We start from the raw sequence: 22,840 nt of genomic DNA on the forward strand, positions 1-22,840 counted from the left end.
TTTTGAATGCGGCCACATCGTGCAGTCCGTTGTTCGCTTGCATGCTCTGTATGCAAATAAGTTGATCTTTAGTTTGGTTAAAGCACGGAAATTACAAGCCGTGCAATCGCTTGGTCGTGCGGATGGTCATATCATCAGGTTGGTAATTCGGAAAAGTTGCATGTGTGTATGAACCTTATGCCCTTTTACAAACATGATGTTACAAAAGTGGACATCATTTTACCTTTACAGTGAGAATCTCTATGTTGTTGACAGGCTGTAAAAGGTAGCCATACATCTAGCCATGTCATCACACATGCGGCCTTATTAGGAAACCACGTGGGGCGTGCGTGTATGGAGAAGTGAGTGCGCCCTGAGCAGCTGAAGGACAAGCGGAGGCCGTGGACAGGTAATGTATACCTTACAGGGGGCACCGGGGGGACATTTATCATTAGGGGGAACAGGGCCGGGGGTTTTGCAGCGTTTGATCATCACAAAATTGCATGCGGTTCCCGCTGCGCACCCGATCAAGCAAGTCTGCCCAACATCTTGCAGCATGTGCGATCGAGAATGTGGCCAATTTTCATCCCAGAAATCGGTCACATTGTTGGGTGGGCACGCACTTGGCGGCACAGATTTTCATCCAATTAGAATATAATAATCGATTTGGATGGTCGATCGGCCACCAAGTCGCCTGATGTATGGCCACCATTAGTCTGTTAGGTCACTGCTGGAAATTGTAGTCCTTCAGTTACAACCGATCTGCTAAAACTCAGCATGGTAACAGCTTAGGGCGTCTGGGGCTGATGTCATGAAGTTCTGCATTGTATTTGCTAATCAGAGCACAGCTGCCCTGAGGCCTCTGCCCCGACTGTCATGTGACACTGGTTGCCGGGCAACATGTACACAACCCTCATCAGCTGTAGATCTGTGCAGTGTGGAGAGCGATGGCTGCAGCCCAGCAAAGCCAGTCCAAGCAGAGCAACTTCGTAGCGCAGGACATGATCTGGTAATTCCCTCCGTGTGCTGTGTGTTATATTGGTAGGAGTACCAAAGCAGCTTTTTCTTTTTTTGGCTTGTTTTTCCTCTTTCTTCCTTGTTTCTTGTACAGAATTATGTGTATTATTTACTGTGTTTAAAGCAAACCTGAAGTGAAAATAAACTTATGAGATAATAAATTGTATGTGTAGTACGGCTAAGAAATAGAGCTTTAGTAGCAAAGAAAAGAGTCCCATATTGTTTAGGAGTACAGAGAGAGTTAAAAAAAAAAACCTTCAGTTATTTATGCAAAAGAGCTTCTCTGAGCTATTCGACCCATTGGGTCTAATACAGTCCTGTTTTCTAAAACACTGAAAACGGCCAAGAAACCGTGAGAGACAGCTTGAGAGAAGGTTTCACTGCAGGAAAGGAAAGGGTCATTATTTCTGCTTTGTTTTATAGCTTAAAAGACAAGAGTGTGGCTTCTAAACTGCAAATATGACAGAATGACGCAATGTTATACAAAAAAAGCTATATAACAAAATACAAATACGAGACTTATTTCTTTGCTACTAATGTTTAATTATCTGTTCTACACATACAATTCATTATATCATAAGTTTTTTTTTGCTTCAGGTTTAAGGCAGGGTACACTTATTAAAATCTGCACGTGGTTTGCGAATGTGTGTACGGCGTCTCGGAAGGGGAATAGTAATTAATGCTGCAGGGAATTTCAGCGGGAGGGTGAACAGTCATTTCTCTCCCTGCACCAAGCTGACCGGCGGCATTCTGACACGTACGCTGTGATTGGCCCTCTCTGGTAAGGAGGGATGTATCCCTCCCTACACACTCGCACACAATATAAAACACAGCTCAGTAGTCGCAGCTCATAAACCAGTCCCTTACTTTCAATAACTAACCGTGACAAGATGGGAGGGTACTAAGCGCTGGTTAATGTCATACCCACCCAGGGATGTGAGAAGGCGTTGGGTTTGCCTCTGGGTGAGACCCGGCTCACACCTGTTACTGCGCGCTAAACGTTCCATGTGTCTGTGCACTCCATGCCATCGTTATACCTGCTGGTGTGATTTACCTGCATGAATAATTAAACAGGCTCTTGTGATGGTGTCAGAAAGGTCAGCAGGATGGAAAGTGATTTCTGTACCGCTCAGGTTTCTGTCTTCCATACTCAGAGCAGGCAGTGCAGAGGCACACAGCTCATTTGTAAACAAGGTGCTCATCCTCCCATCTCCATAGGACAAAACAGGCTGCTCATCCTCATCCCCCCCTCCCCCACAGGGTGGAACAGGCTACTCATCCCCCCTCTCCATAGGATGGAACAGGCTGCTCAGGCACCCTCCCCCCCATGGGCGGCACCAGAGGGATGCTTTGGGGTCCAAGCACCCCCTTAGAGCCCCCTGTGTCGCCGCTTGCTGCCCCACTCTAATTAGAGCACTACTACAAGAAAATGGCCGCCGATGTCCACAAATGCGGATATGGGCGGCCACTTTTTTGTAGCTAACTACAGAGGGAGTGGAGGTGGGGAGCACCTGTGACGCAGGAGAGGAGGCAGCAGCGGCGGGAACATTCATAAAGGTAGCGGCTAGGATACATAAGCAGCGGCCCCGGGAAAGGAGGGGGGAACTTGGGGCAGCTCTACTACCTACACTGGGGCAGCTCCACCACCTACACTGGGGCAGCTCCACCACCTACACTGGGGCAGCTCCACCACCTACACTGGGGCAGCTCCACCATCTACACTGGGGCAGCTCCACCACCTACACTGGGGCAGCTCCACCACCTACACTGGGGCAGCTCCACCACCTACACTGGGGAAGATCTACCACCTATACTGGGGCAGCTCTACTACCTGTACTGGGGCAGCTCTACTACCTGTACTGGGGCAGCTCTACTACCTGTACTGGGGCAGCTCTACTACCTGTACTGGGGGCAGCTCTACTACCTGTACTGGGGCAGCTCTACTACCTGTACGGGGGCAGCTCTACTACCTGTACTGGGGGCAGCTCTACTACCTGTACTGGGGGCAGCTCTACTACCTGTACTGGGGCAGCTCTACTACCTGTACTGGGGCAGCTCTACTACCTGTACTGGGGCAGCTCTACTACCTGTACTGGGGGCAGCTCTACTACCTGTACTGGGGCAGCTCTACTACCTGTACTGGGGCAGCTCTACTACCTGTACTGGGGCAGCTCTATTACCTGTACTGGGGCAGCTCTACTACCTATACTGGGGCAGCTCTACTACCTATACTGGGGCAGCTCTACTACCTGTACTGGGAACTATACTACCTATAGTCTCATCTAGATACTTGCCTCGGTAGAGTGAGGCTTCCCCCATTCACCTCGTCGTTCCAGTGCCGGGACCCCGAACACCCCTGACAAGGGCTTTTCAAAGAGTGCATGTGGCCGGTCTCCCATGCAGCTGCACTGTGCCGGATGACTTACCATTGCGGAGGATCCATTCGGGTTCAGCTTTTTCCGCCAAGCCCAAGCGGCTCCTTGCTATTGCGCAGGGTTACGGCATCCTACGCCTGCACAGTGCAGCCACACTCATTCACATACAGGAGTGCAGCTGCAAACTTCTATCTAGAGGGTCCCAGAGCTGAATCCGGGGTCTCCAGGAAGACATGGGAGGTAAGTATGTAACTTTCTCTCCTTTTAAAGTCACAGGTTTACTTTAACTTACTGTATTAAAGCAGCAGGGACCAGGGATGCTCGAATGTACCCAAATTCGATTCGAGTACATTCGAATTCGTGTCCGGATCAAATTCGGATTCGTCCGGTTCGAATGGACTTCAATTCGATTCGGGTGGATTTGAATCCGGGTAGGGGAAAATTTGGCCGTGATCACAAATTCGTGATTCAAAACCCACTGACTTTAAGGGTTAATTGCAAAGCCCCCTTAAATGCCAGAATCACCAAATGTGCAGGTTATGTTAAACTTAAGAAGAAAAGTTGGAGCAAGGAGAATTTTTTTTTCAAAAAGTCCTTACACTTTTTGAGAAAATTGATTCAAAAGTTCAAATAAAAAAAAAAAACGATACATTTAAATGCCGGTCAATGACAGATTGTGGGAAATATTTCCCAGCAGTTAATAGCAAAGGCCCCTTATATCCTAGCAACACCAGATTTGCAGGATATGTTAAAAAGGTAGTCTCTCCCCACCTGGCTGCACCTGTCTCCCCCTTACTAAAGGTGCGTACACACATGCGACTATAGTCGTTTGTAACGATCGTTCCCTGATCTTTACCAACGACGATCGTTACAAAAAACGAACCAACGACTATTAAGGCAAACGACGAACGAGGCAAATCGCTACAAAACAAAGTTCTGTCTTGGCGGATTTTTACCACCGACGATCGTTAGCAAAAGTGGTACATCGTTGGAAACGATCGTTCGTACCAGGCTGGACATGCGTACTTCACTTTTTCTCCAAGGAACTTTACAATTTTAAGCGCAGGCGCATTAAGTGCTTTTACGTGGTGTAACGTTCGTTCTAACGATGTGATCGTTACACACTTTTTACAACTAACTTTACTTCGGTCGTTCTTTCGTCAATTAAAAGTTTGTTCGTCGTCCTCAACGAACGATCGTTGTCGCATGTGTGTACGTAGCATTAAGCTGGCAAACCAGGCTAGGTGAGGTGACAGGTGAGGCAGCAGAGAGGACAGCGGGAGCTGGCGATATGCGTCGGCAGGACGCATTCTGATGCTGCATACACACTTGAGATAAAAGTCTCTGGAAAAGGCAAGATCACAGACCAACTATACCCCATTCCATGTAGTATGAGAGCCATACTCTACACAGTCTATTCTATGGAGCTGCACTCCCCATCAGATAAAATCTTTGCAAGATGCTGCACACAAAGATGCTCGTACACATTCAAAAGATCATTATCTGCAAAAGATCTCTTCCTGCAATAGATCCATTCCTTCAAAATGCATTCATAGTCTATGAGATCTGCAGATCATCATACACACCTTGTTTAGCAGGCAATCATCTGCAGATCTGCAGATCATCTGCAGATCAGATCCACCAGGATGGATTTTCAGATCTGCAGATGATTGCCAGATATGCAGATGAAGTCTGTTAAACAAGGTGTGTATGAGGATCTGCAGATCTCATAGACTGTGAATGCATTTTGAAGGAATGGATCTATTGCAGGAAGAGATCTTTTGTAGATAATGATCTTTTGAGTGTGTAAGGGCATCTGTGTGTGCAGCATCCTGCAAAGATTTTATCTGATGGGGAGTGCAGCTCCATAGAATAGACTGTGTAGAGTATGGCTCTCATACTACATGAAAGGGGGTAAAATTGGTCTGTGATCTTGCCTTTTCCAGAGACTTTTATCTCAAGTGTGTATGCAGCATTAGGTATAATATAGCTAATTGCTGTGGGAGATCTTCAATCAAGGTAATTAAAGATCGCAAGATTGGAGGATACCGTATTAGTTGGATCATTTACCGAGAATATGGGCGTGGGAACATTTTTTTTTTTTTTTTTTTTTTTTTTAAAGGTACAGGTAAGTATTTATGGTTAATTAAGAATATTAAAACACTTTTTTCGTGGTTGTGTTTTTATTTCATTTAACCCTTTGTGGGCCATATTTTTTTTTTTACAGATTTCCCTCATTTAGAACATTCCCCCAAAATAAAAATTTTACATTTTTTTTTAAATATTGTTTCTTTTTAACATATCCTGCAAATTTGGTGATGCTAGGATGTAAGGGGCCTTTGCTATTAACTGCTGGGAAAGATTTCCCATGATCTGTCATTGACCGACATTTAAATGTATCGGTTTTTTTTTTGAACTTTTAAATCGATTTTCTCAAAAAGTATAAGGTCTTTTTGAAAAAAAAAATTTCTCCTTGATCCCACTTTTCTTAACATAAATGCCAGAATCACCAAATTTTCAGGTTAAGGGGGCTTTGCTATTAACCCTGAGGCCTGGAACCCACTGAAAACCGCAAACGCAAAACGCAACCGCTAGCGTTTTGTCTGAGCGGTTTGCAAGCGGATTCATGCGCGTTTTTGGTCGTGTTTTGCAACATTGTATTTTTTTCCCCAGCGGGTGCCTAGCGTTTTGCGTTTTTATCCTGATTGGTCCTGTGAATTATTTTTCATTTTGTTACAGTGTGCTGAACCGCAAAACGCTAGCAAAACCGCTCAGTTTAAGTTTTGCTGAGCGTTTCCGCTAGCGGTTCAATACTTTACATTGAAGCGCTAACGCTCCCAAAATGCTGCAGGTCCTGCGTTTGCATTTCTGGGAAACGCAAACGCTCCTGTGGAAGTTGCCCCATCCATTAACATTAGCCCAGCATTTTGGCAAACTGCTAGCGTATCGCAGTGCTGCCAAAACGCTGCCAAAAGCGCTCCTGTGGGTTCCAGCCCTTAAAGTCGGCGGGTTTTGGGCGACGGTAGCTGAATCCAAATTCGTGATCACGGGTTTAACACCTGTGATCACGGCCGAATTTGAGAGTAAAATTTGGATACAATCGAATTCGAAATCGGTATCGATCTTCGAATTCGACTTCTGGATTCATAAAAAAAACTACCCGTGGTCACGGGTAAATTCGAATTCGAGATCACTGGCGAGCAACCCTGGCAGGGACAGCCATACTATCACAGGGAAAACAAAACCACATATATATGTAGATAAACACATGCTCTACTTACATAACATGTATTGCTTCTACAGAAGGATGAATAGTATCCCTTCTCAGCCTCTTGTCAAATTGAACTGCTCTCAGCCATTCACTGAGGAGCAGATATGTGGGAGGGGAGATAAAATTCATTCTCCCCGGCAATATACCAGAAGAGAGCCAAGCTGACTGAGATAAGATTCATCACAGCAGAAACATTTATAATTATATTGGAATGCTTGCATTGCAATGCATGGTCAGGATGTAGACTACATAATAAACACAGAGCAGTGGGTAAATGGAATTGATTTTGTGGCTAACAATTCCTTTTTTAATGGGATATGTTTATATACACATTCTAGAGTTCTCCTTTAAGTTAGGGAAATAAAGCACTGGGGCACGACAGTGATGAGCAAACATGGCTGCTGCCACCACCCTGACTGTGACTTCGTTTAGTAGAAGGTCCACTTTAAGAGACGTTTGAGATTTCTTATTTATGCACACACTAGCTTGCGTGACCGCGGTGGGGAAATTGGACGATGAGCTCCACTGGAGCAGCAAATAGTACAACTGTATGTCAAAGTGTCTTTGTGCCGTCGCGATAGTCATAATCATAATAATAAAACTTTAATTCCACTTAAAATAAATTGCTGTAACGCTAGAATAACGCCACACTTTTCTTGTGCGCTCAGGAAAGCTCACATCAAGAAAGAATTGGAGACCACCAAGAGATGGCCTGAAGACTGGGGGTTCCTCACCATGCCCTGTGACGAGGTAAATATCTGAAGGTGACCATTCAGGAAAGGCAGGCCAGACATGGGTGGACTCGTCTTTTGGAGTGGTCAGGTGTGGACAGGGGTTTATTTATGACCTGAAATAGCAATCCACCACTCTGTTGCTTCCAACCCTCTTCTTAGTGACAAGGTGTGGGCCTCAGATTGATTGTAAAGAGATCAATCATCTGAGCAGCACAGCTGGGTCCTGCCCGGAATTGGGTTTGGTATAATAGATAGCTGAAGTAGAGGACAATTTAATCTTGTGGGCAGGTAGGGCAGTTGGCCATTCATCTTAATGTGTGGGGGAGAAGAGAAGTAAACAAAAAAACTAAAAAAAGGGAGTTCCTTTGCCTAGAAGATCCCCATTGCTCTAAAAAGCAGTCTGGTATTGTATAGGATGGTAAGTGAGAGGAGGGGTCTTCCAAAATGAACCTCTCCGCTGACTTGATGACCCTCTGTAGTTTCTGCCTGTCACTGGCAGTGGCACCAGCATACCAGACCAAGATGGAAGAGCAGAGGATCGTTTCAATGATGGCGGAATAGAAACTTGTGAGAATCTCTTGGGCCATGCTTCCTCAATTGGCGGAGGAAGAAAAGTCTCCGCCGGGTGGCAGTGGTGTTGGGCTTACATCTGAGATCACGGGAGTTGGTAGTGCGCAGGAGACGGACACAGGGTACTCTGGCTACCTAAGTGCCGTCAATGTAGATTTGAGGTGGGGTGGGAGCCAACTTCCTAAAGTCCATAATCAGGTCAACAGTTTTGGCAGTGATGAGCACTGGCCTGTTCTCCTTACACCAGTGAGTCACTTTTCCCTGACCCTCAAGTAGCCCTAAACCGCACCATCCACGCTCTGGGCAGGAAATAAACCTCTGAACTAGAACAATGAAAGCAGGCCGTCACTCCTGGAATGTCCATACCACAATGAATCACTGAAAGAACACCCATAGCTTGGTTTATACTCCAAGGCATCACGCAATTGTAGTATAATTGTCCTCCCAATAAACAGCAGGCCTTGGAAAGCTGTGGGCAGGGTGATATAGCTGGGGATGAGCGTAATGACCTAATTACGATTTTGCAAAATTTCGCGTAATTAGCGTAATTACGATTATGGCCGTAAGTACATAATCGTAATGAAGAAGGATTTCGCGAAATTTCGCGTAAGCGTAATTTTCGCATTACAGTCGTATCATGCCGTAATTTCGCATTAAACGCTACCGTAATTTCGCGTTAAACCGTAACGCTCCGTATAATATAAAAAAGCCGCCGACTTTAAGGGTTAATAGCAAAGCCCCCTTAAATGCTAAGAGCCTCAAATTTGGAGAATATATTAAGGAGATCAGGAGGAATAAGAGGAAAAATTTTTTTTCAAAAAGACCTTATAGTTTTTGAGAAAATCGATGTTAAAGTTTCAAAGGAAAAATGTAAACATTTAAAAACCCGCCGACTTTAACGGTTAATAGCAAAGCCTGCTTAAAGTTTAGGAACACCAAATTCCCAGGGTATATTAAGGGGATCAGTGGGAATAAGAGGAAAAAATTTTTTTTCAAAAAGACCTTATAGTTTTTGAGAAAATCGATTTTTAAGTTTCAAGGGCGAAAATGTCTTTTAAATGCGGAAAATGTCAGTTTTTTTTGCACAGGTAACAATAGTGTATTATTTTCATAGATTCCCCCAAGTGGGAAGAGTTTTACTTACTTCGTTCTGAGTGTGGGAAATATAAAAAAAAAACGACGTGGGGTCCCCCCTCCCAGACCTCTTTAACCCCTTGTCCCCCATGCAGGCTGGGATAGCCAGAATGCGGAGCACCGGCCGCGTGGGGCTCCGCACCCTGACTATACCAGCCCGCATGGTCCATGGATTGGGGGGTCTCGGAAGGGGAGGGGCAGCCAAGCTTTCCCCTCCCCCTCCGAGCCCTTGTCCAATCCAAGGACAAGGGGCTCTTCTCCACCTCCGATGGGCGGTGGAGGTGGAGGCCGCGATTTCCTGGGGGGGAGGTTCATGGTGGAATCTGGGAGTCCCCTTTAAAAAGGGGTCCCCCAGATGCCCACCCCCCCTCCCAGGAAAAATGAGTATAGAGGTACTTGTACCCCATACCCATTTCCTTTAAGAGTTAAAGTAAATAAACACACAGACACTTAGAAAAAGTATTTTAATTGAACAAAAAACATAACCACGAAAAAAGTCCTTTAATATTCTTAATTAACCATTAATACTTACCTGTCCCTTTAAATAAATGATCCCTCGCAATATCCTCGGAAATGTTCCATCAGCAATGTAACAAAGTTAATACAATGTAACAACTTTGTTACATTGTAACTACGCCGCACCCGACGCCATTCGCCGCTCAGCCGCCGCATACGCGTCCGTGCAGGACGCTAAGTCCCCGCAGCTCCCGCTGTCCACCCCGCCCACATCTGTCACCCACATGTCACCCACATGTGGGTGACATGTGGGTGACATGTGGGAGAGGCGGGGAGGGCAGCGGAGCCGGCGGGGACTTAGCGTCCTGCACGGACCCGACAGAGCTCTGAGCTATATAGCTCAGAGCTCTGAGAAGCATCTTTGTATTTGAGCTCCAAGGAGCCCCATTGGTCCTTAGCAGACCAATGGGGTTCCTTCAAATCAGAAGGAACCCCATTGGTCTGCTAAGGACCAATGGGGCTCCTTGGAGCCCAAATACAAAGATGCTTTCGAGAGCTCTGAGCTATAGCTCAGAGCTCTGTCGGGTCCTGCAGCGCAGACGCGGCGGCGGCGGTGAGTGACGTCGGGTGCGGCGTAGTTACAATGTAACAAAGTTGTTACATTGTAATAACTTTGTTACATTGTAACTGATAGAACATTTCCGAGGATATTGCGTGGGATCATTTATTTAAAGGGACAGGTAAGTATTAATGGTTAATTAAGAATATTAAAGGACTTTTTTCGTGGTTATGTTTTTTGTTCAATTAAAATACTTTTTCTATGTGTTTGTGTGTTTATTTACTTTTAACTCTTAAAGGAAATGGGTAAGGGGTACTACAAGTACCTCTATACTCATTTCTCCTGGGAGGGGGGTGGGCATTTGGGGGACCCCTTTTTAAAGGGGACTCCCAGATTCCACCATGAACCCCCCACCCAGGAAATCGCGGCCTCCACCTCCACCGCCCATCGGAGGTGGAGAAGAGCCCCTTGTCCTTGGATTGGACAAGGGCTCGGAGGGGGAGGGGAAAGCTTGGCTGCCCCTCCCCTTCCGAGACCCCCCAATCCATGGACCATGCGGGCTGGTATAGTCAGGGTGCGGAGCCCCACGCGGCCGGTGCTCCGCATTCTGGCTATCCCAGCCTGCATGGGGGACAAGGGGTTAAAGAGGTCTGGGAGGGGGGACCCCACGTCGTTTTTTTTTTATATTTCCCACACTCAGAACGAAGTAAGTAAAACTCTTCCCACTTGGGGGAATCTATGAAAATAATACACTATTGTTACCTGTGCAAAAAAAACTGACATTTTCCGCATTTAAAAGACATTTTTGCCCTTGAAAAACTTAAAAATCGATTTTCTCAAAAACTATAAGGTCTTTTTGAAAAAAAAATTTTCCTCTTATTCCCACTGATCCCCTTAATATACTCTAGGAATTTGGTGTTCCTAAACTTTAAGCAGGCTTTGCTATTAACCGTTAAAGTCGGCGGGTTTTTAAATGTATACATTTTTACTTTGAAACTTTAACATCAATTTTCTCAAAAACTATAAGGTCTTTTTGAAAAATTTATTTTTCCTCTAATTCCTCCTGATCTCCTTAATATATTCTCCAAATTTGAGGCTCTTAGCATTTAAGGGGGCTTTGCTATTAACCCTTAAAGTCGGCGGCTTTTTTATATTATACGGAGCGTTACGGTTTAACGCGAAATTACGGTAGCGTTTAATGCGAAATTACGGCATGAACGAAACGCGAAATTTCGCGTTGAAAATTACGCTTACGGTATTTTCAATTACGATTTTAATGGCAATTTCGCTACGCTAATTTCGCATCGTAATCGCAAATTTCGCATGCGTAATTATAGTAATGCGAAATTACGAAAATTTCAGCTCAACTCTAGATATAGCAGCTATTAGGACTTGGATCTTCTCGATCAGGGATATCCATCTCCAGTCCTCCAGGACCATATCCATGCCAACGTTTAGGATGGACAAAGAAATATGTTCTCCTTGAAGAACCACAACTTTCCTGATTCAATCCCATTACTGAGCGGTAACAACTAACAAAATGTGTGAGGACCTCGGCCCTTGGGGACTTCGGCCCTTGGGGACTGGAGTTGAAAGATGCAGGCTCACTCTAGATGTCGAGTCTCCGCTACTTTTACTTTATAAACTAGCCATAAGGAACCCACCTTCCCCATGGTCTTCAGCAGGTTACATGGAAGTTAACGACTGCCAGGTCACAGACCCCACCAGAGCCAAGAAGCCGACAGGCTAGTGTGGAGATGAGGGCCACATTTGAGGCAGGCAGGCGTAGTAGTGTAATATAGCAAGGCTGAGGCAGCCAGCAGGCACAGGAGTAGACGAGACAAGCTTGGCTGGCAATGGGCACAGAAGACAGGAAACAAGATCAGACCAGCAGGGCCAAACCAGAGCAAAAACTGGCCGTGTGCAGGGCAAAAAAAAAACGTAGTTGTACAGTGAAGTTCATATCAATATGAATTTATAGAATATTTGCACATTTTCCACAGCGCTTAAAACATTCTGAACAAAGACACTAACTGTAAATCTATATATATAATAGACTAAGTGCCTCAACCTTCAAACAAGAAGAAGAAGTACTTTGCATGAGAAAATTTATGCGTGCTCAAACACCAAGTTTAAGGCCTCTTTTCCACGGACTGTTGAGCTGTGTGCTCAGCAAGCAGATACCAGGCAGCAACAAGCAGTTACCAGGCAGCAACAAGCAGTTACCAGGCAGCAGCAAGCAGTTATCAGTCAGCAGCGAGCAGATACCAGGCAGCAGCAAGCAGATACCAGGCAGCAGCAAGCAGTTACCAGGCAGCAGCAAGCAGTTACCAGGCAGCAGCAAGCAGTTACCAGGCAGCAGCAAGCAGTTACCAGGCAGCAGCAAGCAGTTACCAGGCAGCAGCAAGCAGTTACCAGGCAGCAGCAAGCAGTTACCAGGCAGCAGCAAGCAGTTACCAGGCAGCAGCAAGCAGTTACCAGGCAGCAGCAAGCAGTTACCAGGCAGCAGCAAGCAGTTACCAGGCAGCAGCAAGCAGTTACCAGGCAGCAGCAAGCAGTTACCAGGCAGCAGCAAGCAGTTACCAGGCAGCAGCAAGCAGTTACCAGGCAGCAGCAAGCAGTTACCAGGCAGCAGCAAGCAGTTACCAGGCAGCAGCAAGCAGTTACCAGGCAGCAGCAAGCAGTTACCAGGCAGCAGCAAGCAGTTACCAGGCAGCAGCAAGCAGTTACCAGGCAGCAGCAAGCAGTTACCAGGCAGCAGCAAGCAGTTACCAGGCAGCAGCAAGCAGTTACCAGGCAGCAGCAAGCAGTTACCAGGCAGCAGCAAGCAGTTACCAGGCAGCAGCAAGCAGTTACCAGGCAGCAGCAAGCAGTTACCAGGCAGCAGCAAGCAGTTACCAGGCAGCAGCAAGCAGTTACCAGGCAGCAGCAAGCAGTTACCAGGCAGCAGCAAGCAGTTACCAGGCAGCAGCAAGCAGTTACCAGGCAGCAGCAAGCAGTTACCAGGCAGCAGCAAGCAGTTACCAGGCAGCAGCAAGCAGTTACCAGGCAGCAGCAAGCAGTTACCAGGCAGCAGCAAGCAGTTACCAGGCAGCAGCAAGCAGTTACCAGGCAGCAGCAAGCAGTTACCAGGCAGCAGCAAGCAGTTACCAGGCAGCAGCAAGCAGTTACCAGGCAGCAGCAAGCAGTTACCAGGCAGCAGCGAGCAGTTACCAGGCAGCAGCGAGCAGTTACCAGGCAGCAGCGAGCAGTTACCAGGCAGCAGCGAGCAGTTACCAGGCAGCAGCGAGCAGTTACCAGGCAGCAGTGAGCAGTTGTGAGAGTTTGAGAGCCATTTCACTGCCTATTCACAGTCCATGGAAAAGAGGCCTTACCCTAGCAAGTCTGACATTGCAAATCTGGCCTAATTGGCTATTCATGAGGCAATGCTCATGCAAATGCATGCACAAACCAATCCCACAAAGCAGTCACCCTGCTACATGCTACATTAGCACTATCCGGCTTAGTGCACACCAGAGCGGTTCGGCAGCGTTTTGCGATCCACTTGCGGCTGCGGATACGCTTGGGTAATGTATTTCAATGGGCTGGTGCACACCAGAGCGGGAGGCGTTTTGCTGAAACGCATACTCCCGAGGTGAGGCATTTTTTGGATTGCGGAGGCGTTTCTGCCTCCAATGTAGAGTATAGGAAAAACGCAAACCGCTCTGAAAAACGGCAGTTCAGAGCGGTTTTGCAGGCGTTTTTGTTACAGAAGCTGTTCAGTAACAGCTTTACTGTAACAATATATGAAATCTACTACACCAAAAACGCTTTACAAAACCGCAAAATGCTAGGTGAAATGCTACAGAAAAATAAGAAAAAGCGGTACTTATCCGTTAGCCGGGCGCATCCGGCAGGTGGCGCAAATTACTATTCCCCCTCCAGGCCGACATGGATAGTAGGGAAAGATGTAACTCTGGTGGAGTTTTGTCGCCACCTAGAGGATGCGCCCGGCTAACGGATAAGTACCGAAAAAGCGTTTCAAAATCTGCTAGTATTTTGCGGATCTGCTAGCAGTTTTTGGTGTGCTCCAGGCCTCCAGGAGCGCCACGGGGAGGATTCCCAATGGCTCTCTCACTGCCTGGAAACCACAGCGGCACCCCGGAGGGGGAGGCTGGGTGGCGTGGACGACCCCCCCCAAGTGTGGCCAGCGCCGGGGAGAGCCGTCTGCACCCACCTCCCAATATTAAAAACAGGCACGTACCTTAACGTCCATTGCGTTCTGCTACATGCGCATTAATTTGGGGGCACCACATGAGAAAGGAGAGAAGCATGGGTCACCCCGAGCTTTAGAGCTCAGGGCTGGCTCACATACAGCACTCCTGAGGGGGGGGGGGGGGGGGGGGGGGAGGGGGGAGGACAGGCACACTCACTCCAGGGCTCACACCACCGGAGCAAGCCATCCACCACCTGCCTCCAAAGGATACAAACAGCACAAAATGCATTCCATGAGAAAATTAATGCGCATGTAGCAGAACCCAATGGACGTTGAGGTAAGTGGCTGTTTTTAATATTAGGAGGTGGGTGCGGACGGCACTCCCCAGCGCTGGCCACGCTTGGGGGGGGGGGCGGCTGCGCCACCCAGCCTCCCACTCCGGGGTGCCGCTGTGGTTCCCAGGCAGCGAGAGAGCACTTTGCAGTATTGGTTTTTTGACCCTGCATAGTTTGGCATGCGAAAGCAAATGCATATTTGCATGAGCATTGCCTCATGAATAGCCAATTAGGCCGGATTTGCAAAGCCAGACTTGCTAGGGTTAAACTTGGTGTTTGAGCACGCATACATTTTCTCATGGAAAGCCTACTTCTTCTTGCTTCAAGGTTGAGGCACGTACTCTATTAGATAGATAGATAGATGTGGCGTATGCTACGACGCGGGTTGGCTAGTATAATATAATTCTGGCATTGCAAATTCAATGCAAACTGTATGCAGCTTAGAACTCTGCCATTTGAAAGATAAATTAAGTGGTAACTGGTATTGCTTAAAAGGAAATAAATATGGCAGCCTCCATATCCCCCTCACTTCACTTTACAATAGAAATTGCTTTTTTCCAATATAAGGTGCATACAATTTGCATGCAACCCAGAATTACTATGCTATCATAGATTATCTCTACTCCCTAGCATAGTCATAGCCTAATGCCCCTGCAGTAGTGTGGGGTCAGTTTTGAGGTGGAGGGGGGGGGGGTGTCACTTAACCTAGCAGTACTGTACATACTTTTTTAACCTGGTGTGCTCAGAAGAAACCCCTTCTACATTAAAACAAAAGGTGTATGGATTTCTCTGCAGGTGGAAAATGAAAAGGGAGGACGAGAAGTCAAGAAACTGACCATCCCAGAACATTTGCAAGTTCGGCCCACTACCCCAGTGGAAAAGTACATCAAAGTAAGTGACACACATAGACCACAATATTAACGGCATACTAAGTGGAGGCGACGAGTGCCGCCGAAACGCCGGGGTAACAAGAGGGACCAAAAGTGGCAGGTTAGCGTTAGGAGTAGTTAAGGGGGTTTAGAGTTAGGCATGCGAAGTGGTAGGTTAGTATTAGAAGTAGGTAGGGGGGAAGGGGTTAGCGTTAGGCTTAAGTAGGTTAGCATTAGGAGTAGGTAAAGGGGGTTAGTGTTCGGCATAAGTAGTAGTAGGTAAGTGTTAGGAGTAGGTAAGGGGGAGGGGTTAGAGTTAGGCACGGGAAGCAGTAGGTTAGCATTACGCCGATTTCACACTAAACCGACGGCAGCAATGCTGCCCGCCGCACCGCCAGAAATAGGCCTTTTTTAGTACGCCGTGTTCCCTGCCTGGCCACCAGCCAAGCAGGAAATGACGCATGCTTGCCGTCCTTTTGTGCTTCGGGTATGCGGAAGTGTATTGTTAAATTACGCTTCCCTGCATGCACATTGCAACATCGACATTTAAAAAAAAAAATGGCGTCGCCATAGACTAACATGACTTCCCGTCCCGAAGCAGAGAGACGCAAGTACGCGCATTAATGTAGTTTTGTCCTAGCGTCGGTGATGCAGTGAAAACTTCACTTCCGCCACAATGCACCGTACCGTGGCAGCATGAAAGTCTACACAGACTTTCATAGCCCGGCAGTGGGGTGCGGTAAGAATACCGCACCGCCCCGGTGTAAAAGGGCCCTCAGGTGTAGGTAAGGGAGGTTAGCATAGGCATAGGTAGCGGTAGGTTAGTGTTAGGGGTAGGTAAAGGGAGTTAGCGTTAGGGCGTTCCAGCTGGGAAATGGGTGTGGCCATGCATCAGAATGTGGGGACCAAATTTACATGAACTTAACAGTCTAAGTAGGCCTGCCCAGCAAAAGACGAAGACATTGCTGTTTTTTTTAAGCACTTATACATCAAAAAAACTGTGAAAGAAGACAGAGGGGCGGGGAGAGGCGGAGATCAGTGGCGATTGACTAAAACGGGCAGAGCTACTGCACAAAGCTCTGCTTTTACCTGGAAGGAGCCCCAAATTCTGCCCCGGGGATTTCGGGGTGATTAAGACCTCGTTAAAGGAAAGGTTCAGGGTAACGTGGAAAAAAATAAAAATCCATATCCACTTACCCGGGGCTTCCTCCAGCCCGTGGCAGGCAGGAGGTGCCCTCGCCGCCGCTCCAGAGGCTTCCGGTCGTCTTCGGTGGCCGACCCGACCTGGCCAGGCCGGCTGCCAGGTCGGGCTCTTCTGCGGTCCACGGACGAGCTTTTCTCCGTCCCACGCGGGCGCGCTGACGTCATCGGACGTCCTCTGGGCTGTACTGAGCAGGCGCAGTAGTTCTGCGTCTGCTCAGTACAGCCCGGAGGACGTCCGATGACGTCAGCGCGCCCGCGTGGGACGCAGAAGTGCCGGTCCTTGGAGCGCAGAAGAGCCCGACCTGGCAGCCGGCCTGGCCAGGTCGGGTCGGCCACCGAAGACGACCGGAAGCCTCTGGAGCGGCGGCGAGGGCACCTCCTGCCTGCCACGGGCTGGAAGAAGCCCCGGGTAAGTGGATATGGATTTTTATTTTTTTCCACGTTACCCTGAACCTTTCCTTTAAGCCACGGAAATGCGGCGAATATGTATGGATTATAATGCTGAAGCGGCCTGCTGCATAAAAACAGGTATTTTGAAACACTTCAGACCCTCTTTAAACCTGTCCTGAGGACAAAGGAAGATCCTACCCAGTGTTTCTGTAAAAGTGCTCATTGAATCTACTGTATATAAACTATAGCCCAGGAATTATAAGGACAGCAAGCTTTGTTATTTGGAATAGTCATTCTCAGGCACATCCCACAAATGTAACATGTTACATATAACTACATGACCTCTGCTCTCACCAGTTTGTCTCGCCCACATACAGGTGGACCCATCGCCAGCTGTACCTCCCACAACGCAGGGCTTAGTAGGCTGGCGGTCCTCCGTCCCGAAACACGCGCTGGAACGCTACGGCAAAACCAACTACCTGAAAGGAGACTTCTGTAAGCGGATGAACTGGCCCGCCGAAGGAATCGCCTGATATCCCCGTTATGCCCATCCCCCCTCCATCGCATCTGAATCTCTGCCCCAAAACACACAGAATTTGTGAAATAAGGTTCAAAACGCAATTTTTGTATTGTTATTTTTACATATTTAGCTCTCTCTAAAGCAAGACTGTTACAAGTAATAAAAACAAACAAGCAAAAAAACCTGAAATATGCCCATAAATGTGAAAAATCTGCATAGCGAGTGCAAAACATTGCACCGTAAAACGTGATTTACTCCGCGCGCAGCCTGCAGCCTCCTATCTCTCCTATTTACATTATCGCATTAAAAGGTTAGTAATGCAGAGCTTTGATGGAAGTGGAGCTCAAGGCAGAGCGTTTAACAGCTCCTCCCGACGAGTCAAAACATCCCTAAAACATCCATTTGCGGAAATAAACTTGCGAACTATTGCTAGCCTCGGCTGTCGGGATTTGGTTTAACCCTCTCGCTGCTGGACCTTGCATCCCAAACTCTTTAGTTTTCACAGTGATATCCACTGTTTTCTCTTTTGAGGGCCCTTTTATACTCGCATGTGAATCCAGCGTTTTCAAAAGCAATCAAGAGCAATGAAAGTCTATATAGACTTATCGCAGGTTGTGGTGTCCCGGAAGTATCCGATCCAAGGGCTGCAGCGAGGTACCGCAAGTACCACATGGAACTTGGTGTAATGCAAGTCTATGAGTGACGCATGCAGTGTAAACGATGGAGCAGGTTGTGGTGCGCATGCATGGCCCAACAGGAATCCCAGTGACGTACTTCCCAGCAGGGAGGATATCAATGAGCGAGGGGCGACACTATGAATATTAACCTGTTGGCACACTCTGCCGCAGGTTCATTGACAATTTTTGCGTTGCAATACGGCAGGAGCATCACACCGCAACGCAAAATGCAGCCTTAATAAAACATCAGACACCTTGGTTCAAAACCGCTAGCAGGGTCTAACCTAGAGGGTATCTGCGGCCACCGCCACATGCGGCTCAGCCTTCCTGTGGACACAGTGAGCATTGGAGTTCTAGGCCGGATTTCAGGCAAGGCCATAAAGACCATGACCTAGGGCACCAGGAAAGCAAGGGGTGGGCAGAGGGCAGCAGGGTGGCACATAGCGGTGGACGGCACAGAGTTGGCACATAGCGGTGGACAGCTACCAACAGCCGTATCTATGGTGTGTGTGCGTGTGTGTGCGTAATATCTATGGTGTGTGCGTGTGTGTGTGTAATATTTATGGTGTGTGTGCGTGTGTGTGTGTGTGTGTAATATCTATGGTGTGTGTGCGTGTGTGTGTGTGTGTGTGTAATATCTATGGTGTGTGTGCGTGTGTGTGTGTGTGTAATATCTATGGTGTGTGTGCGTGTGTGTGTGTGTGTGTGTGTGTAATATCTATGGTGTGTGTGCGTGTGTGTGTGTGTGTGTGTAATATCTATGGTGTGTGTGCGTGTGTGTGTGTGTGTGTAATATCTATGGTGTGTGTGTGTGTGTGTGTGTGTGTGTAATATCTATGGTGTGTGTGTGTGTGTGTGTAATATCTATGGTGTGTGTGTGTGTGTGTGTGTGTGTGTGTGTGTGTGTGTGTGTGTGTGTGTGTGTGTGTGTGTGTGTGTGTGTGTGTGTGTGTGTGAGTGATATCTATGGTGTGTGTGCGTGTGTGTGTGTGATATCTATGGTGTGTGTGCGTGTGTGTGTGTAATATCTATGGTGTGTGTGCGTGTGTGTGTAATATCTATGGTGTGTGTGTGTGTGTGTGTGTGTGCGTGTGTGTGTGTGTGCGTGTAATATCTATGGTGTGTGTGTGTGTGTGTGTGTAATATCTATGGTGTGTGTGTGTGTGTGTGTGTGTGTGTGTGTGTGTGTGTAATATCTATGGTGTGTGTGTGTGTGTGTGTGTGTAATATCTATGGTGTGTGTGTGTGTGTGTGTGCGTGTGCGTGTAATATCTATGGTGTGTGTGTGTGTGTGTGTGTGTGTGTGTAATATCTATGGTGTGTGTGTGTGTGTGTGTGTGTGTGTGTGTGTGTGTGTGTGCGTGTGCGTGTGTGTGTAATATCTATGGTGTGTGTGTGTGTGTGTGTGTAATATCTATGGTGTGTGTGTGTGTGTGTGTGTGTGTGTAATATCTATGGTGTGTGTGTGTGTGTGTGTGTGTGTGTGTGTGTGTGTGTGTGTGTGTGTAATATCTATGGTGTGTGTGTGTGTGTGTGTGTGTGTGTGTGTGTGTGTGTGTGTGTGTGTGTGTGTGTGTGTGTAATATCTATGGTGTGTGTGCGTGTGTGTGTGTAATATCTATGGTGTGTGTGCGTGTGTGTGTGTGTGTGTAATATCTATGGTGTGTGTGCGTGTGTGTGTAATATCTATGGTGTGTGTGTGTGTGTGTGTGTGTAATATCTATGGTGTGTGTGTGTGTGTGTGTGTGTGTGTGTAATATCTATGGTGTGTGTGTGTGTGTGTGTGTGTGTGTGTGTGTGTGTGTGTGTGTGTGTGTGTGTGTGTGTGTGTGTGTGTGTGATATCTATGGTGTGTGTGCGTGTGTGTGTGTAATATCTATGGTGTGTGTGCGTGTGTGTGTAATATCTGTGGTGTGTGTGTGTGTGTGTGTGTGTGTATAATATCTATGGTGTGTGTGTGTGTGTGTGTGTAATATCTATGGTGTGTGTGTGTGTGTGTGTGTGTATAATATCTATGGTGTGTGTGTGTGTGTGTGTGTGTGTGTGTGTGTGTGTAATATCTATTGTGTGTGTGTGTGTGTGTGTGTGTGTGTGTGTGTGTGTGTATGTGTGTGTAATATCTATGGTGTGTGTGTGTGTGTGTGTGTGTGTGTGTAATATCTATGGTGTGTGTGTGTGTGTGTGTAATATCTATGGTGTGTGTGTGTGTGTGTGTGTGTGTGTGTGTGTGTAATATCTATGGTGTGTGTGTGTGTGTGTGTGTGTGTAATATCTATGGTGTGTGTGTGTGTGTAATATCTATGGTGTGTGTGTGTGTGTGTGTGTGTGTGTGTGTGTGTGTGTGTGTGTGTGTGTGTGTGTAATATCTATGGTGTGTGTGTGTGTGTGTGTGTGTGTGTGTGTGTGTGTGTGTAATATCTATGGTATGTGTGTGTGTGTGTGTGTGTGTGTGTGTGTGTGTGTGTGTGTGTGTGTGTGTGTGTGTGTGTGTGTGTGTGTGTGTAATATCTATGGTGTGTGTGTGTGTGTGTGTGTGTGTGTGTGTGTGTGTGTGTGTGTGTAATATCTATGGTGTGTGTGTGTGTGTGTGTGTGTGTAATATCTATGGTGTGTGTGCGTGTGTGTGTGTGTGTGTGTGTAATATCTATGGTGTGTGTGCGTGTGTGTGTGTAATATCTATGGTGTGTGTGCGTGTGTGTGCGTAATATCTATGGTGTGTGTGCGTGTGTGTGCGTAATATCTATGGTGTGTGCGTGTGTGTGCGTGTGTGTGTGTGTAATATCTATGGTGTGTGTGTGTGTGTAATATCTATGGTGTGTGTGTGTGTGGGTGTGTGTGTGTGTAATATCTATGGTGTGTGTGTGTGTGTGTGTGTGTGTGTGTGTGTGTGTGTGTGTGTGTGTGTGTGATATCTATGGTGTGTGTGTGTGTGTGTGTGTGTGTGTGTGTGTGTGTGTTATCTATGGTGTGTGTGCGTGTGTGTGTGTGATATCTATGGTGTGTGTGCGTGTGTGTGTGTGATATCTATGGTGTGTGTGCGTGTGTGTGTGTAATATCTATGGTGTGTGTGCGTGTGTGTGTAATATCTATGGTGTGTGTGTGTGTGTGTGTGTGTGTAATATCTATGGTGTGTGTGTGTGTGTGTGTGTGTGTGTGTGTGTGTGTGTGTGTGTGTGTAATATCTATGGTGTGTGTGTGTGTGTGTGTGTGTGTGTAATATCTATGGTGTGTGTGTGTGTGTGTGTGTGTGTGTGTAATATCTATGGTGTGTGTGTGTGTGTGTGTGTGTGTGTGTAATATCTATGGTGTGTGTGTGTGTGTGTGTGTGTGTGTGTGTGTGTGTGTGTGTGTGTAATATCTATGGTGTGTGTGTGTGTGTGTGTGTGTGTGTGTAATATCTATGGGGTGTGTGTGTGTGTGTGTGTGTGTGTGTGTGTGTGTGTGTGTGTGTGTGTGTGTGTGTGTAATATCTATGGTGTGTGTGTGTGTGTGTGTGTGTGTGTGTGTGTAATATCTATGGTGTGTGTGCGTGTGTGTAATATCTGTGGTGTGTGTGCGTGTGTGTGTGCGTAATATCTATGGTGTGTGTGCGTGTGTGTGCGTAATATCTATGGTGTGTGCGTGTGTGTGCGTGTGTGTGTGTAATATCTATGGTGTGTGTGCGTGTGTGTGTGTGTGTGTGTGTAATATCTATGGTGTGTGTGTAATATCTATGGTGTGTGTGCGTGTGTGTGCGTAATATCTATGGTGTGTGCGTGTGTGTGCGTGTGTGTGTGTAATATCTATGGTGTGTGTGCGTGTGTGTGTGTGTGTGTGTGTGTGTGTGTGTAATATCTATGGTGTGTGTGCGTGTGTGTAATATCTATGGTGTGTGTGCGTGTGTGCGTAATATCTATGGTGTGTGTGCGTGTGTGTGTGTAATATCTATGGTGTGTGTGTGTGTGTGTGTGTGTAATATCTATGGTGTGTGTGCGTGTGTGTGTGTGTGTGTGTGTAATATCTATGGTGTGTGTGCGTGTGTGTGTGTAATATCTATGGTGTGTGCGTGTGTGTGTGTAATATCTATGGTGTGTGTGCGTGTGTGTGTGTGTGTGTGAGTGTAATATCTATGGCGTGTGTGTGTGTGTGTGTAATATCTATGGTGTGTGTGTGTGTGTGTAATATCTATGGTGTGTGTGTGTGTGTGTGTGTGTGTGTGTGTGTGTGTGTGTGTGTGTGTGTGTGTGTGTGTGTGATATCTATGGTGTGTGTGCGTGTGTGTGTGTAATATCTATGGTGTGTGTGCGTGTGTGTGTGTAATATCTATGGTGTGTGTGCGTGTGTGTGTAATATCTATGGTGTGTGTGCGTGTGTGTGTAATATCTATGGTGTGTGTGCGTGTGTGTGTAATATCTATGGTGTGTGTGCGTGTGTGTGTAATATCTATGGTGTGTGTGTGTGTGTGTGTAATATCTATGGTGTGTGTGTGTGTGTGTGTGTGTGTGTGTGTAATATCTATGGTGTGTGTGTGTGTGTGTGTGTGTAATATCTATTGTGTGTGTGTGTGTGTGTGTGTG

The 22,840-nt window shown here is 47.0% G+C and overlaps 1 protein-coding gene and 1 long non-coding RNA gene across 5 annotated transcripts in view; one reads left to right on the forward strand and one right to left on the reverse strand.

Annotated features, from left to right (window-relative positions):
• The window catches only part of LOC137542246 (uncharacterized), a 321,115-nt gene that overhangs the window by 229,922 nt on the left and 68,353 nt on the right, over window positions 1-22,840 (reverse strand). The gene's annotated exons all lie outside the window — the stretch shown is intronic.
• CIMIP1 (ciliary microtubule inner protein 1) lies at window positions 738-17,789 on the forward strand. 3 transcript variants are annotated; one of them, XM_068262068.1, is made up of 4 exons: window positions 738-1,020; window positions 7,311-7,392; window positions 15,421-15,516; window positions 17,465-17,789. In XM_068262068.1, the coding sequence occupies exons 1-4, from the start codon at window positions 791-793 to the stop codon at window positions 17,618-17,620; spliced, it is 564 nt and encodes a 187-aa protein (XP_068118169.1). In that variant the 5' UTR covers window positions 738-790; the 3' UTR covers window positions 17,621-17,789. The 3 variants fall into 3 exon arrangements, with proteins under 3 accessions (XP_068118169.1, XP_068118170.1, XP_068118171.1); XM_068262070.1 differs by having other exon boundaries at window positions 828-988; XM_068262069.1 differs by lacking the exon at window positions 15,421-15,516.

Source organism: Hyperolius riggenbachi, chromosome 12 (genome assembly GCF_040937935.1).
Source record: "Hyperolius riggenbachi isolate aHypRig1 chromosome 12, aHypRig1.pri, whole genome shotgun sequence".
In the NCBI taxonomy this organism is placed as follows: domain Eukaryota; kingdom Metazoa; phylum Chordata; class Amphibia; order Anura; family Hyperoliidae; genus Hyperolius; species Hyperolius riggenbachi.